Genomic DNA, 17,503 nt, shown 5'->3' on the forward strand with positions numbered 1-17,503 from the left:
TGTTAACTCTCCTACAGGAATGCTGGTTTTTAAGGTGACTTTATAAGGGGAAAGAACACTTCTTTATCAGCAATGTTCTTTGTTTCCTTTTATGTAGGAGGTAGAACAACTAAGACTGGAGAGGCTCCAGATCGATGAACAGTTGCGTCAGATCGGGATGGGTTTCAGACCTTCTTCTGCTAGAGCTCCTGAAAAAGAGAAGGGTTACACGACCGACGAGAGCACCCTGTCCTCGGTGCAGGGCTCCAGGTCCTACAGCGGCAGAGGGAGAGGCCGCAGGGGCCCCAATTACACATCTGGTTATGGTGAGTTTTCTTGAGCATCTATACGTCTGAATCCAGAACTGTCTCTGGGTTTCTCTGTGTTCAGTGTAGTTGAGTGAATGTAGAGTTGAAAATTTAGAATTGCCATTTTTTTTATATAGCCCAAAACACCTAATTAGATTTACATTCCTGTTGAAGTTAAGTTTTAAATTGAAAGGATGAGCAAACTGAACTTTGGTAGGATTTTATCCTTCAACAGTAGTAGTTAAAGCATACAAAGCTGGCAAAGAGAGCGAGCTACAGATACTCTTCAGGAGACTGAAGTAAAAAATAAAATCTGGAACTAGCATTGTCTGTTTTGACTGAGGAGAAGAAAAAACGCTTGTCTGTGGTCATAGCCATTTATAAATATTTTTGAAAAATAAAGCAATATAATTAAAAATTGAGACAGCACAAAATCCTGTTTTATTTTTTTTAATCTGGTCAGGAACTAACTGGTTTTGTTTAATATGTAGTGAGATATTCTGATGTATTTTTAAATTAACAGGGAACTGCTACTGAGTTCCTGAGAGGAGTGCACATCCCCCTTTCGCTCAGCAGCAGCTCCCCAAGTGGAGACAGTCTGCGTGTCAATAGAGATGGATTTCACAAAGAAACTTAGGTGCTCCAGTGAACAGAAGAAAAACCAAACCAGAATTATTTATTCAATACAGTAAATTACTCTTGATCACCTACATGTAGCTCACGTCTGTTACAAAGTCAGGCATGTTTTTCTTTGGCATTTCAGAGTTTCTCCCTGCCTGTAGCTGCCAGGATCAGGTCACGTTGGTCAGGGTGATTCTGGTGATAATGCTGATGTTCGTAACTTTGCTTTTTACTATTTCTCAATGAATTGTTTGACTAAATGGTAATGAATGTTCTGCAGTGTGTTTATATACACACAGACTTTCCTTTGGAAAACTTAGTGTTCCCCAAAATGACAAGAACTGCATGTTAGAATCATACAGGTTATCTTTATTCCAGAGTGGTTACTAGGGAGGGTTCCTGGATGCTTAAAATAAACAGTAGGTGTTTGAATTTGCAAGTAGTAACAGGCAGTGGGGGTTTGGGTAGTTCAGAGAGGGTGCGATGTTGTGGGTGCTGTGTAATAGAAACAGTTAAATGGTTCAGGCAGCATTACAACAGCCAGAAGGGGTTGCTTAGCAACAGCCATGGGCTATAAGGTGGCAAAGTTGTCCTTGGGAATTTCAGAGAAGTTGCCTGGAAACTGCAGCAGATGCCTGCAGGGTGTACACAAAGGGAGGAATCCAGCATTTATCTGTGTCCAGAAAGTACAGGTTGGGTCATCTTTGAGCCCTTATTTCTCATGTTACTACAAACTTAAGGTGAGAATCATAGAAATGTTGGTAACTTATGCTATATCTGTATTTTGTATGCGCATGTGTTTTTATATGTGTAGTTATACACACATTTATGTACTTTTATATGTGTATATTAATGAATTTATTTATTTTTTGTATTTGTATGTATATATATAACCAGCCAGCCATGATGATTGCAAGACTTCTGTGAGAATATGAAACCAGAATATAATCCCAAATTTGATATTCACTTCCAGTTTTCTTTTTCTTCTCATACAAGGTACAAACTCTGAGCTCTCTAATCCCTCTGAAACGGAATCTGAGAGAAAAGATGAACTTAGCGACTGGTCCTTGGCAGGAGAAGATGACAGAGAAAGCCGACATCAGCGTGACAACAGGCGACGTCCTGGAGGACGAGGCCGCAGTGTCTCTGGAGGTCGTGGGCGTGGTGGACCTCGTGGTGGCAAGTCATCCATTAGCTCTGGTACTGTGTTTCAAATGTATTTGGAATTTAGTTTTTGTTCCTGGCAATAACCTCCGACTATTTTAAAGTACTCCATTTTTACTCTGGGGTTTCAGTAGAGGTGTGTTACCATTCCTTGTTGTATATTTTGTTAGATTTCTATTTGTTTATCTTCTGCTCAGTATGATCTTCATTTCCTTCCTCTCACATAATAATAATATGAAAGGTTATAAATCTTCAGCATGATCTCTCTGGTTGCCTTCTGAGTTAAGCTTATGTTTAGATACAGAATGAGGGAAGGCATTTAGAATGGAAGTGATCTCATGTTTTATCAGAATTTTACTGTGCTAATCCGCAACACTATTCAATAGTCTCAGAAGTACCATGCTGCTCTGAAGTGGAAGGTGTGTTTTACACATTTAGTGGGTTTGAGGAAAAGTTCTCTAAATATTACCTTGGAAGTCTTTTGATGAAGTAGCACAAGTGCCTGTTGTGGTGCCGCAGAATACTGACTGTTGGATTAGAGTCAGAGAGGAACCAGAACCAGTATGAAATCATCAACACTGTAGCTCTGTGTGTTACACCTTTTTGTAAGGTTGCTTTAGATTTTGAAACTTTCAAACACAGATGTAAGTCAGGCTGGAAATTAGATTATATGTAACTCCAGTATCTTAGTTGGAAACTTTTTGTTTGTTTAGTGCTTAAAGATCCGGACAGCAACCCTTACAGCTTGCTTGATAACACAGAGTCAGACCAGACGGTGGATACTGATGCGAGTGAATCGCACCACAGTAGCAACCGGCGCAGGAGGTCACGCAGGCGAAGGACCGATGAAGATGCTGTTCTTATGGATGGAATGACAGAGTCTGATACAGCTTCTGTTAATGAGAATGGTTTAGGTATGTAAACAGTGGGATGACAGTCCCAGAACAAGCTAAGAAAAAATGTGTTGTCCATGTAAGTGTAGTGAAAGTTGTTCATTTTTGTTAGTGACGAATCGTTCTGTGAAAGGCTGCTGTCTGATTAATGAAAGATTTCCTCCATGGCTCTGCCATGAAATCTGTTTACTGAGCTCCACTAGTATTTTTGTATGTCTCTTTTGTAAAAACTGATGGAGACACCAAAGACTATCTTGTTGTTTCCCATTGGTACTGCTGTTTTCACGGAAACGGTGCTGTTGGAGCAGCTTTGTTTGTCCTCGCTAACCTCAGTCTCAGTGTAGGAAAGCTACTTAAGTAGCTGTTAATTTGTCTCTACCCAGCTTCTGCTTAAGTACTTTCCCTCAGTAAATTCTCTTGGTACTCACTGGGACAAGAATATAATCTGTTGCTTCATAATGTAGGAAAAAAGAATTTGAGTTATGTGGCTTAAATTTGACATATCGTTACTGATTTAATAAATGAAATCTGAGGTCATTAAGCATATGCCTAAATGTTTTAATGAGCCAAGAGCAAAAAAAAAAGTAAAATATAGCTTTTGCATTATTGTCTATGCTTTCAGTATAAAATTGTTTATCTTTCAGCCTGTCTTACGTAGCCTGTCTCTTTAACAGAAGCAATTTTAAGTGCTCCATGCTGAAACTGCTGAAGAACTTATTTCTTTTATCATCAGAAATAGTTCATGGTAAACTTTGCAATTGCAGATGATAGTGACAAAAAACCCCAGCGACGCAATCGTAGCCGCAGGCGTCGCTTCAGGGGTCAGGCAGAAGATAGACAGCCAGGTAATTGGAGTGGAGCTGGGGGTCATCTCAGGTCAAAAGCATGAGAGAATGTTGTGTCTGCTGTTTTACATATAGCTGCATAATACAAAAAGGTTACTCAATGACTAATAAGACTACTGGATAAAGATGAAAGGCATTTCTTCTACTAGGAGAACTTATAAAAGTTCTTAATCTGCCTAATGAAACTAATTTATGATGTCTAACTTTCCGCTTGGACATGAGAGTTACGCTACCGATCCCGTTCTCACTGAAGTCAGCAGCCAAACAGCTGTTGCCTTCCGTGGTCCAGGATCGCGACAAACGTGAAGGTTCATGATCCGCACTCACTTGCATCCGTGCGCTCGCATTGAATGTGCCACAACCCTCCAGCGCGGCCCCAGGAGCCGAGCGCTGGCCGGGCAGGCGGGGGCTGCTGGAGTGCGGGGGGAGCTCCGGGGGTCTGCCCGGCCCTAAATTTGAGGGGTGGGAAGGAGGAGAAATTGAAATGGAATTGCATGCTTCCAATCTTTTGTTGTTGTGGCTTGTTGCATTTCTTTTGTGTGTACTAACACTTGAAATGTTAAAGGTGAACTACCTGATTTTCAGTAGAATGCCTTGTTTAGAACATGCTCGTACATACATGGCGTTAAGGTAGTAACAGAAGGTCTTCCAGATTGACAGGCTCAAAATTGCACTCACATTTGTCTTCCTTATATATGTGGTGCTCATACAGCATTTGCATTACACTAATTGAAACTTGGGCAAAGATTCTACCACCCCCCCAACCAACCAACCAACCTACAAAAAACCAAAACCAACCAACCAACCAACCACCAACCAAAACACCACACCAAAGTAACTCATTACTTCTAAATATTCTAGTTTTCTAACAGTGATATGAATTTATAAACTGGTGGAAAAAGTAAAAAAAAAAAAAAAATAAAATTCAGCTTTTACTTCTAAGAAGCTTATTTCAACATAAAAATATGTTAGTCATCTCTACAAAAGCTGTGGTATCTTTGTATTTCTTTTCAATCTAAGTATTCTAAGAACAAACCAAAATTTCCCAAACAAGATTTCTCGGGTGTGTTTTCCTGTTGATGTCTTTGTTTGGGATTTCATCTTCAGTTTGCATAATAAATATTTTTAAATACAAAAGGAAGAGCACTGATAGTAGTTATACTGCCTTTGTGAAAAATGCTCTCATAATTTAATCTCTTTATAAAGACGTACTAAGTGTATAGTGAGTGAAATTAAGACGGAAGGAACCCCCCCAATGCTAACAATGTACTTCAGTCATTTAGCTGTATTATTTGATTTACATTGCTCTACATTTGGGGTTCCTAATACATATATGAATATTAAGAACTGGTGTCTTACACTGTGTGCATAAAACATGCTTCATCTTGACATTAGAGGAGTTGGCTACAGAACCTCATTTTAAAGAAATGTCTCCTTGTGCAGAAATGCACTTATCTTTACAATTATGCAAGGACCCAGGTATAACAAGTCCAGTTCCTCTAACAGAAAATTCCCGTGCTGTACTTCCCATTCCCATGTAGGTTTCATGGACAACCACTGCTAAACCCAGAAAAATAGTTCACCTGAATGCATGATATATACTAAATAGCATTGACTGTCCTGTTCAACAGAGAATGCTTGCCTACTCTAATGTGCTTCAGCTCATCAAAGATACAAGTGTATATTTAAATTTATAGTACTATGTATTCTAAAGATAGAAGTCTCAATTGGTGTGGTTACAAGAGGGCCGGATAAGACAAAACCAGGCTCCAGGAACATGTGCTGAGGGGGTGAGAAGAGCAGAGGTCAGAAGCCCCTGGGCAGCACCCGGCGAGCGGAGCCGTAGCGGAGCCGAGGGGCTCACTGGTCCCCAGGGCTCTGTACACATCCCCCATGGCAGAGCTCACCCTGTGGATTGCACTTTGAATACCAGCAGGAGAGCGAGTTCCCTTGCCAGTTGCTTCATGAAGTAACAAAGATTTGAATGCGGCTTTATTGTAAGTCATGCCATACTCTGAACCTCCCCCAATTTTGTTCATATTTTACCTTCATTCTATTTGTGTGAAATTCTTCACTACTCAAGGTAGTAAAAACCCAATGACAAACACAGGCTGTAGTTTAAAGAACCTGCAGCCTGATCCCTTCAAACCCACAACAGAAAGCCCTTGTTTTCCAGTAAAATTTGCAATTGGACCAAAATTACCATTTAACTAACTTTAAGATTCCATGTTCAAGATCATCATGTATCCACTCGTTTTACTGAAAACAGTATTTAGCAGAAGTAAATTGATCCTGCTCTGTAGCTGATACCTGTAAGCGTGAAGGCCTTTTGTGAGATATCTCCCAGTTACAGCATAACTTGTACAGAAAAGACATACGAAGCTTAATGCTAAATTAGACTTCTGATGTGAGCATCACTGTAATTTTTTTCCTTGAACAGTAACAGTAGCTGACTATATATCACGAGCTGAATCTCAAAGTAGACAGAGAAACCCTCCAAAGGAGACACTAGCCAAAACCAAGAAAGAAACGGTAAGATGATACATATCTTTTTTTTAATGTATGTTTCCTTTTTTCTCTTCCCTTGCAGCAAGCAGTAAAAGAATGCTTCATTTATATCGCCCTCCTTTGACTACAAATGCATTAAAGAGTAATTCATTAAAAGCAAAAATGGCCCATAGTAAGCAGAACTGACATTGTCTTGTAGATTGTCATTGCAGGCTTCGTTGACCAGTGTAATGTTCAAATTAAGTCTTTATGCATTTTAAAATATTACACTTACACTTGATTATGTAATGCTACATTAGCGAAAATTATCCATGGATGAGTCTTGAGAATTAATCCTTAAGACACTAGAGGGTACTAGGTAGCACATTTAGTGACTTGTTCAAACTGTTTTAGAAAAAATGTTACAAAGATTAGAGATTTGAGATCTGTTCTCTTTAAAGGATAAGAGTGACATTCCATATAAAAAATAATATTCAGAACTGAATAAAGCAGAATTCTTTACTTCTAGAGTAGCATTAACTTACTGCCACAAGTTATGTCTGAGTTCAGCAAAATAAGGAAGATCCATTGCTGTAGGATTAACAAAATCTGATCTTACTGTAGATTTTGAAAGTGGTGTAAAATTCAGCTTTTCAGATAATTTCCCCATTGGCTTAGAGAAACAGAAATCTTGAAATAAACCAGTCTGGCTGTGCTGGGGGTGTGCTGTCTGAGGTGACCCTGGCATGATTTCTTGCAAAGTGTCTGATACAGAAATACTGTATAAATGACAAGGCAAGTGATAGGACACTAACTGACAGGATACGGGCGCACACAGACAAGAGGGGTTTCCTTTTGCAGAATTGCTGTGTGAGCCAGAGGGAAATTTAGATTGCACTCTGTATATTTTTACAGAATTTTTAATATTATCCTGTTTCTGCTTCGCAAGGCAAAAGATGCGATTGATGAAAACAGCCCTTCTGAAAAAGCAGTGAATGGCCCTGCTACGACTTCTGGGGATGAGCCTTCTAAACTACAGCACAGTCCTGATGAGAAGAAAGTTACTGTTCAAGAGGATGGGAATAATCAGGAAGAAGCAGTGCTGAATGGTGTTTCATAAACTGAAGTTCCTAGTTTACAGTTCTTTTACATTACATTTAAAATAGTGCTTGTATAAGCTTGCCAAAGATAGAATATGGATCGCCAGTCTTGACACCGCACTTTCAGTTCCTCCATTTTGGAATACAGAAAGGGGAGGGATCCTGAAAAAATCATATGTTAAACATACTTTGACACCTACTGTGTTATAAATATATCATCAGATGTGCCTTGAGATAGTATATGTAACATTTAAATAAACAAAATTGCTGGCTATAGGAAATGTTATTTTGTTTTCAAAATATGGCAAAGATGTGAGGGGGATCCCTAACATAATACTCTTTATGAAAGCATTAGCTGCTTTTGTTACATTTTTAATAATATGCAACCACTTCTTCACCTGAGGAATACTAGAAAGAAATGCAGTCTAAAATATTTTGCACTGAAATGTAATTTCTCCATTAGTTTAGTCTGGAAACTGGTCTGTTTTAATACATGTTTTTTAAATGCTGTATGTAGAGGAAAAATCTGCAGACCACTGGAATACATTTGTTAAATTCTCATAATCTGCAGGGATACTGGGTGACATTGGCAGTGACTGTTCTACATTGAGGCTTTGTTTGGTTTATTTATTAAACTGTACAGTATTTAAAAATCAAACATAGCTTTAGTTAACACTAAGCTGAATTAGTCATGTCCATTAAGACATAACCTGAACTACTGAAAAGATCAATTTCCAGAAAGTTTATTCTGTATAAACTACATATGTTAGTCCTTAGTAGAGTATTTTTATTTTTGTTTTGGTTGTTTGATGTGCAATATGTTTTTTTTGTATGCTGGTAGTAAAAGAAAATAAACTTTGATCTTCCATCTGTTGACTGTTTCTATCAGAAATTTAAATTACTATTGACTTTAAGCTTTTCAAGCTGTTAACACTAACAATTGAAACTTACTTGCAAGGCAGCTTGAACCTTTAACTCTTTCAGAAGAGTCAGAATTCTAACACGCTAACCTTCCATTCTTTAAGGTGATGATATAAAACATCAGTTACCAAGTCTAAAACCAGACTTATCTTGGAGAATTGCCTAACCTGACTAACATATATAGAAATTAATGCAGATGTAGTTTTTGCTAGAGAAGTTAGAAGCATGACACACTAACCCATCTTTTCAGGCATGTGAGCAATGAAGCAGAAAACACAGGTGTAGAAAAACACCTGGGTAGCAAGGAGATCATGGAAGAAATTGGAGCAAACTGGTAGTGCTGAAGTTGTGGTGACTTGAAAGCAAAAAAATTGTCTTACCTGATTTCATCAAAAGTGAGCAAGGACAAAACCAAGTACCTGGAACCACCCGTGACGCCAGCTGCCCTACCTGATACAGCTACAGAAGAGCTGTACGGCTAGTTCTGCTACGTATTTCATTTAAGGAGATGCGCAGTTTGTAATACAACTTAAATGTTGACACCCATTGACAATGCTCCCTCCTGGACAGCAAACAGTTAAAACGTTAGCACTCTGAAGTGCGCACAAGTACCTCAGCTGATAAGGCAGCCACCAGAGTGGAGAAAAATTGGAAAACGGGGAAGTGGCGGGGTGGGGAGGGAGTTACATTTGAAAAGTCAGTATTTGGCAGGGAAAAAATGGCATATGGCTAGAAATGTGCACTCTGGAACTGCCACATGGCAATGTTCCAGCTGGGTTTTTCACTCCACTTCAAACTCTGTAGTAAAGTTATCTGTCTCTCTAAATATGTAGGTTCTAAACATTTTCTATTTCATACTCCTGTTACTGATGACATCCTTTTTTCTTAAGGCATGGAACAACTCCTTACTGTCATTCTGGTATTACTTACTAAATGGCCTATAACTAGTCTACAGAAATGCAGCAACATAGCAGCCAATGCTCACACAGAGGGTGCAGGACTGCTCACACCACTCTGAAGTACAGGCTGCTTATTTCTGGAAAAAATTAAAGCTCTGAAATCCACTGTATTTGTGAAAAGATGGGTGTTAACTCATACATGTGCCATACGGCAGCTTTCCCATAGTTGCAGAAGGACTGGCACAATTCTTGGAGTATGAGTAAACTCTCTGGCCCCAATTCAGATACTTACAAGGACGTTGCTGGGGTACGTGAGGCTTCGTGCAGCACAATAAATCCACCTCGGATATCTTCAGTGGTCTGTGTAAGAGTTCCTCTTTCCTAATGACTATAAATGCAAACCTTATTATGTGAGTTCTAACTTCATAGCGTAAGATCATGTATAAAATTACAATACTTAAATTACAAATTTGGAATTTATTAAATTCTATAAAATCAATTAAAAACTGAAAGCTACTAAAAATCCCAGACATTCCAGACCCATCAGTAACAGCTCAACCAACCTTGTTTTTCACAAGGCGAAGACAACGGAGTACGTTGTTTCCTATACTTTATTGCTTCAGTCAGAGACAAACATACATCTGTCCCAGTTCTTGCTGTCAAATAAATCCTCTTGGTTTCTTTCCATCCCCCCCAAACCAATTCATCGTGCTACCTTTGGCATATGAAAGAACAGCAGCATTAACTTTAAACATAGCTAGTTTAACAAAAATTAGGTAACAGCATGTAAGTCTACCTGTACCTGCTAACATGCATTGGCCAAACCAAGTTATTACTCTTTTACATTGAAAATATTTCTGAGTGGCAGATTTTCCTGTTTAATAAAGAACAGCTATGAAGAAAAGCTTTTAAGCCTTGCTCCCTCACACATTTCCCCAAAAAGTGCCTAAGAAGTGAGCAGGGAGGGAAGTACCTCCCTGGATTCATATTTCCAGCTTCATTTATATTGTCAAAGACTGACATTAGAACTTTTCTTAAGCCATTTATCAAAAATAATCATTTGCATGGACAAACCCTCCGGGGTTTTCTTTCATTTTTTAGCTTGGTCTTCCAGTAAATCTTTAGCTTCATTGATTTTGGCTGCTACATATGGAGAGCCACCTAGAATAAAGACAGCCATGTCACATCAGATGAAAAAAAGTATTTTCTTTCTGTGTTGTTAATGCCACAGTACACAGGAAAAAAATAGTACAGTTTGAAAGTAATTCAAATTAAAGAACAAACTGCATTATGACTGAAGCCATCTAAACTTACATATACATCCACTGCAGTAGGTACATGTGCAGGCAGCTCATTCCTGTTCAGATGCTTTTAGTTGTTCGAGTGGGTTTTTTCCTCCAGTTTTAACAGTCGTAAACGAATTGGTCACTAATGACTTAGCACGGAGTTTGTTGTGAATACAGAAGTGTTAAGCTAACAAGCCTGCAGACAGACCTTCCCCCCAGTTCACGGCCAGCATCTGAACTGCTGCTGGAGCGATGGACTAGCTCAGTTTTTAAACATGACATACAAAAGATTTACAAAGATACTGAAACAGAATCCACAATGCAAACGCACTGAAAATTAACTGACCATGAGGTGCAAAGGTCTGTAGGGTGTATTTGTAGCATGTGTACCATTTACTAGTACTAGAATTACTCTCTTGAAGCTTAATTTAACTGATTGAGGTCACATAAAACGTGAAATGCACCTAGCAGTCTTTTAGGTTCTGCATATATTCATTAAAGTTAATTTTCACATTAACTTCTGCTAGATATTATCTATGAAAGGCATATCCAAATAATTATTTTGGAATTTGGTGCATAAAAGTAAATGAAGTTCAACAGCCACTTTAAAGGACGCCATATTTACCTTATAAATGAGGATTAAAGAGTTAAATGCCAAGCACTAACACATGATTCTGACTCACTGAAGTAAACAGAAGTTATAACAAGTATAGATGCCTGAAGTTATTAACTTTAAGCATAACTAGATTCTGAGCCTTCAGAGTACCACCAACAGAAGTATTTCATAATTTAGTGTCTTCAACAGACACAGAAAGCTCAATACCTGCCATTTATGGTGATCTCCGAATGCATTCAAATGAACCCAAATTCACACGTTACATCAAGCACACAAATATACTCTGGTCTTTTTGTTGGTTTTGGGTTTTTGGGGTTTTCTTTTTGCTAGCTGAGGTACACTTCTTCCCTACACAGTTGTATTAATCTCTGTTAAAAACATGTATTCATTAATATGACTTAATTTACTTGCCTTTATCTGGATGATTCAGAAGCATGATCCGTCTGTGAGCTTCTCGTATTTTACTTCTGTTGGCTGTAGGGCTTTAAAAGAGAGAGAAAAACTGACTTAAAGGAACCTCATAAGAACCCCTGGATCTTTAGAAGATGTCTTAGAACAAGCAAGCACTCTTCCTTATCCATAAACTCTTTGGTTACATGTATGTTTTTCTTTTCCTATTACTGATGTGTAGCAGGTAAATCCTGGAGAGGGTTTCTAAGATTTTTCCAAAATTCTTTATGCTGAAGATGACATGCTACAGTAGTGTAATATGGCAGGGGACATTCACACGACTGAAAACAGAGTTATGTTGTAACATTTATACTGGGACAACTTCCTAAAGGCTGGAGGAAAAAATAAAGTAAAATTTGCTCTTATTTAAAACAAACAACAAAAAACCCCAATACCAAACCTGTTTGTATACAAACTTCACAGTTGGAAGTTGTCTTCAAACAGAAATGGTCCTTTTTCTGTATCTTATTAGGTAAATTTTTGTATTTGGCCTTAAGTTTCTTTAAGGATTAGCTGCCAAACTCATACCTAAGATTCTCTAGAAGTGATGAATTGACTCCACCTGCAACAAGTGGGTTTGCAGCACCCTCACACTGCATCTACCTGAAATTCACCAGCAGTGACAGGAACCACAAGCAAACACCACAGCTGTGTTCCCCACACCGAGTAAACCCCAAGGCTTCTTGAAAATGGCGTATTCACGTGGCTTTTGAATGTGCGAGGGATTTGCAGATGTATGGAAGTCCAACCAGAATTAGTTTTAAGCAAGCTGATGTGCAGCAAAGAATCCCAAATAAGTACAGAAAATCCTGAAAGGCTGCTTCGTATTTCCCGCCTTGGCACTGACATCCTCAGGGGAAGCTGGACATGGGACAGTCTTAGGCACAGAGAATTAAGTCCTTTTCAAACCAGGACAGCAGCTACGTAACACCATACCCTCCTTTTTTACCTTTAATTTCTAATAAATTTCCTTTTACCTCACTCCTAGTATTAAAGCTGCTTCTCGTTTAGTCATTTTGGGTTCAAATCCACCTCTGTAATAACCACTGAAACCCTGAAAGAGAAAACATGTTACTTTAAAAGACACTAATTTTTACTTTTAACTTTATCAGTTAAAACAACTCATTGCTTTAGTAGCTGCTGAGCTTTTAGTCTATAAGAATACTGCAAAGTTTCTTTTGCACTTCTAATATGAAATACAGCTGAAATAGAGTACCATTTAAATGAGTACTGGAACTTGCCAAAACAAGTTCACTATTAGTCAACCACCATCAGAATCACTGAGATTAATTCTATTACTGACAAAATTGTGTTTAGTATTACGAGAAAATACAACTATGCTATACAATTGTCTGTAGTTATTTCAACATGTAAACCTTTTAAATAAAAGAGGCTACAGATAAAACAGAAACTTACAGGTTTTGGTAGATTCTGAAGGGCTTGTTTTACTTGTGGCTCCATTTGCTTCATAGCTTTTAGCGCATAGCGACCTTAAAGAAAACAGTGTTGACCAAGGAAAGTATAAAGTTCCATAAAGCTTTACCAATTCAGTGCAACTGGCAACTTGTGGATTAGAACATGGAATAAATTTTTAAGGGACATTTTAAAAGTTACAACTTTGCTCTTTAAACAGAGCCACGTTTCTCGATTTAGGCTCTCCCAAAAGCGTGTCCTTTATCAGCTACTGAACTCCCTTAACATTCATCAGTAGTGAAGCAGGCGACGATAAGTACAACTGGGTGTTCATTGTCCTCCCATCATCTACAAACCTGCGAATCCAGCTGCTGCTATGGTCAGACCAACCGCCACCATTGTACTGGCCTACACAGGGAAGACATAAAGTACTTGTTTACCAAAGGAAAAGAAGAAAAGCTCACCCGGCAATCTCTACAGCGGGTCGGACTGGTACATACGTAGCAAACAACGTGCATGGGGAAAGGCAGCCAGAAGAGGATTTACTTTGGCAGCGCTGCCCTGAGTGCCCGCAGGGACGCGGCCCAAGCAGCGCAGGTGCTGCCGGCAGCGGGGCGGGGACCCCCAGCTGTGCGGGGCGAGGGAGACCCCGCTGGCGCGGCGGCGGCGCCAGGGCCAGGGCGGGAGGGAGCGGCCAGGGCCAGGGCCAGGGCCAGGGCCAGAGCGGGAGGGAGCGGCCAGGGCCAGGGCCAGGGCCAGAGCGGGAGGGAGCGGCCAGGGCCAGGGCCAGAGCCAGGGCGGGAGGGAGCGGCCCCGCCGCGGCCTGTGCGGGAAGCGCCGCCCCGCGCGGCCCAGGGCGGCCGGGCAGGGCCAAGGACGAGCCGCGCTCCTCGGCGCGGGGAAAGGCTTGGGAGCCGCCGGCCCGTACACGAGTGGCCCCCGGCTCCTACGGCGAGACCCGCCGGGCCCGGGCCCGCCCGCACTCACCATGGCCGCCCCCGACCGCACTCCGGCCACCGCCGGACTCAGCTCGCGGAGGGCCCCGGCTTGCCTTACGGCACCGGAACCGGCCGCAAAGCCGCCACCGGCTGTCGTAAAGCGGCGTGGGGCGGGGAGAGCGAGCTGCGGACACCGCGCCGGGACAGGCGGGCGGGGCGGCATGGGCCGGGGCCGGGGCCGGGGCCGGGGACAGGGCCCGGCGGAGCGGAGGGCCCGGGGCGCCGGGCCGGCTGGGGGTGCAGCCTGCGGCGGGAGGGGCGCGGAGCAGCGGGGTGGGAGCAGGCCGGGAGCGGGGGGCGGCCCGCAGGGACCTGCCCCGAGTAGGGAAAGTGTCAGCAGCTCGGCCCGGGCTCGGGAGCTCCGGTGCTGTGCGAGGCCCGGCCGCCCGCCGGCGGGGAGCGGTCCGGAACGGAGGCGGCACTGGTGGGGTCTTGCAGAGAGCAGTCTGAGACAGCTCTGCCCTTGGCCTTGGCCGGTAGTTGCTGCAAGAGGAACAGAGCACAGTGTTGTCAAAATGACAGTACCCATCTTGGTGCACATGCGGGGTTTAATTCCTGATCTAGAGCCTTCTCGTACACCAGATTTGGTTTGTACAAGTAGTTTTTCTTCCATTTTCCTCATCTGTTATTCTCGTAATTCACTCCTCCTCTCTGACTGTCCTGTTTTTCTATGAACTGTGTTCTCACTGCCTCCATTCTGCCCTTGGTGCACTGACACCCTGTCCTTGGTGCACTAATGCCCTGTCCTTGGTGCACTGACACCCTGTCCTTGGTGCACTAACACCGTGTCCTCCGTGCACAGCTGCCCTGTCCTGAACGTTTTCATGCTAATGAGCCCTCCCTGCTGAGCTGTCAGCACAGGGTACTGACCCCTCAGGCCCTCCATGGTGATGTCACATCAGACACAGGTTCCAGATGGACAAGCTCGGTTATTTGATTGCTGAAGATTACTAAAAATGAGGGAGAATTACAGGCCTGGCACTTGAATATTACTAACATAGTATCATCTATTAATAATACAGTGTCATATTGCAGCACAACAGTCAAGTGTCCATCTGTCTCTAGTTCTAGTCGGAAGTCACAGTTTTGGAAACTGAGTAGCGCGGTGGTGAGACCGTGCCAGCCTTTGGCCCTAAGGTTCTGCTTCAAACTGGTCACAACTCAAAGCTCCACATGCTACTGTCTGATCAGTACTTATTTTGCAGGAGCGAAAAGCTTTAGTGTCATCCTCTGTGCTTGTAGAATGTGTTGGTGCCCTCATGGGCTCCTGGAGAACCTGGTGAACAAAAGCAGCTTGTAGTTGCTTAAGGCCTCGGACTCACAAGCTCTCACGTCGGCAGTTTAGTGTGAGAGTCGGTTGCTGGCTGAGCAGCTTGCGATTTTGCTGGCTCTTGCAGTGAAAGATAGAATTTCTCTTTGCTGCTCTTTAGTTTCTGTGAGTTCTGTGTTCACTTTGAATACGTCAAAATTTCAGTCTGAGTGCTTTATTTCACTACAATTCCAAGCGTCTGATTTAAGCGTCTTCTGAGATAGTTGGAAGGTAGTCTCCTGTCTCTTTCCTTCCCTGTCATCCAAATAACACTACAAGAAAATAAACTGCTGCCTTTTAAAGAGGATAGAAGAAAGGTTTTGGTCAAGGCACTTGTACTGTTGTACAAGTGTTTCATGAGATGGAAATAAAAGGAAACGTTCATATTTGATCAAGGAATCAAATCCGTTCGTTGCAGAGTACAAGGCCCCTGTCAGTCTATAAGACCTTTTCGAATATGGAAAGGGGAGCCAGCAAGTGGAAAACAACTAGATGTTCATTTTATGAGGGAATGAGAAAAGGCTGTAGAGAAGTATGGGCCTGGTAGGCAACTAGAGTTTCCTCATATGTAGGAGTGGATTTGGTTTTAGGATGGTTTCCCCTTTGTCCCTTTTTTATCAGAAAAGGGGCAGGATCACTGTGCAAGCTAGTGACTTTACCAGGACATAACTAGTCTTTAATTTTTCATCTAATTTAAACCAATAAAGTCAGAGACAGGGACTCCTTCCCTGTAATTAATTACATGAGCTTTGATTCTTCTACTTGGCAGAGCCTTTTGCTACATCCAGATCATAGTGACTTTCAGGAGAAAACTATCCTGAAAAGGAGTTTCGTTTGATTTCTTTCCTTATTTTCCCAGTGCCTGTTTAGAAGGACTGGTAGCTTTACTCACAAAGGGAATTTTGTGGATTTATACTTAGTGGTTCTTTCTATTGTGAAATTTCACATTTTTAGAGAAAAAAGGACAGACATTATGAAATGTGCAAACTTCCACGTGGGTTGGGAATGGGTTGAATAAATGTTACCTAATCCTACTTTGACAACCCTTTAAAGAAAAGCTAGAAAGGGAGATCTTGGGAAGCCTCTGCTTGCTTAAGAGAGAGATTTCGTCTTTACCGAGGATAAAGGAAACTTTTACCTGTAAACAGGAAACCTGGCAAGAGTTGAGGTGGGATGAAGGGATTTGCGTTACTGGTATGTGTTTGATACCAGCAATTGAACAAGACGCTTGCCTGAGCCTAGAGGTGGAATATTATTATTATTATTAATAATAACAATAATAATAATTTCTAATAAGGCATTTGAGGATGAAATGTCATAATTCCTTAAAAATATTTTGGTTTTTTTTTTACTTCATGAAAAAATCCAAACTTCATTGCTTCCCTGTCAGAGCTAAAGGAGAATTAGATGTGTGCCAGCTTGGACATCACTGTGGGCACATTATGTTGGATGAAGAAAACCAAGCCAGAGTTACAAGATGCCATGCTTGTTAAGGAAGGGGATATTTTGGAGACTTCTAACATGTTTGAACTACAGTCTTTTTCAGGGCTTCTTTAAGTGCCATGTGTTTCTAGGAGGTATATGATATATGAAATATTCTTCTATCTTCTAGCTGAAAGGAGAAACAGTTTCTTTCCCTTCTCAGCACCACCCATCTCTAAAATACTTTGCATGGGTGATGGGTGTCAGCTGTTGTATCTCTTCACTGACCACAGTACCTAAATGCTGCCACTAGGCTTTCCAATTCTGTATCAGAATTAAAATAAGTTTTCTGTGCATAAATTTGCAAAGAGCTGCTCTAAGCTTGTCTAAATCTATTCCCTTTTCCTACACTGCTGCTCGGGGAACTTGTATGGTGTGCGGAAAGGAACTGGGTGTTTAAAAGCTATGTTTAAGTTCATGTTTACCTTCCAACTCACAAAGTGAGTAAATGCTTATGTATCTGAGTAGCTTTAATAACAAGTGCTTGAAGCATCAGCACTGTGATATATTATTTCTGAAACTGTAAGGTTTATCAATTATTGCCTATATATAGGTTGTGTTCTCCAGAAACTAGTCATCTAGATGCCCCTCTTGGCAAATGGTGTTTTAAGTCTTGCCAAATGCTGAAAGTTGATTTTGTTCAGGTTCTGTGCATAAATGTTAATCTTGTGCTTGTTACACAACAGGTAGCCTCATGGTCTTTAACCCCTGGTCCTTAAAGCTATTGTAGCT

At 41.2% G+C, this 17,503-nt stretch overlaps 2 protein-coding genes across 2 annotated transcripts in view; one reads left to right on the top strand and one right to left on the bottom strand.

Annotated features, from left to right (window-relative positions):
• The window catches only part of FXR1 (FMR1 autosomal homolog 1), a 36,083-nt gene extending 27,818 nt beyond the window's left edge, over positions 1-8,265 (top strand). Inside the window, exons 12-17 of the mRNA XM_065640534.1 lie at positions 98-305; positions 1,905-2,108; positions 2,786-2,986; positions 3,730-3,810; positions 6,251-6,342; positions 7,247-8,265. Of these exons, the coding sequence (XP_065496606.1) occupies positions 98-305; positions 1,905-2,108; positions 2,786-2,986; positions 3,730-3,810; positions 6,251-6,342; positions 7,247-7,417 (957 nt within the window). The 3' untranslated portion in view covers positions 7,418-8,265. The remainder of the gene's footprint in view (positions 1-97; positions 306-1,904; positions 2,109-2,785; positions 2,987-3,729; positions 3,811-6,250; positions 6,343-7,246) is intronic.
• A 1,545-nt stretch (positions 8,266-9,810) lies between these two features.
• Positions 9,811-14,057, bottom strand: DNAJC19 (DnaJ heat shock protein family (Hsp40) member C19). Its single transcript, XM_065640535.1, has 6 exons — positions 13,970-14,057; positions 13,339-13,390; positions 12,986-13,059; positions 12,547-12,623; positions 11,531-11,601; positions 9,811-10,378 (listed from the first exon to the last, which is right to left on the bottom strand). Exons 1-6 carry the CDS (start codon positions 13,970-13,972, stop codon positions 10,308-10,310), a joined length of 348 nt encoding a protein of 115 aa, XP_065496607.1. The 5' UTR covers positions 13,973-14,057; the 3' UTR covers positions 9,811-10,307.
• Between the last annotated feature and the right edge of the window lie 3,446 nt (positions 14,058-17,503).

The sequence above is a fragment of the Caloenas nicobarica genome, chromosome 8 (genome assembly GCF_036013445.1).
Source record: "Caloenas nicobarica isolate bCalNic1 chromosome 8, bCalNic1.hap1, whole genome shotgun sequence".
Classification (NCBI taxonomy): Eukaryota; Metazoa; Chordata; class Aves; order Columbiformes; family Columbidae; genus Caloenas; species Caloenas nicobarica.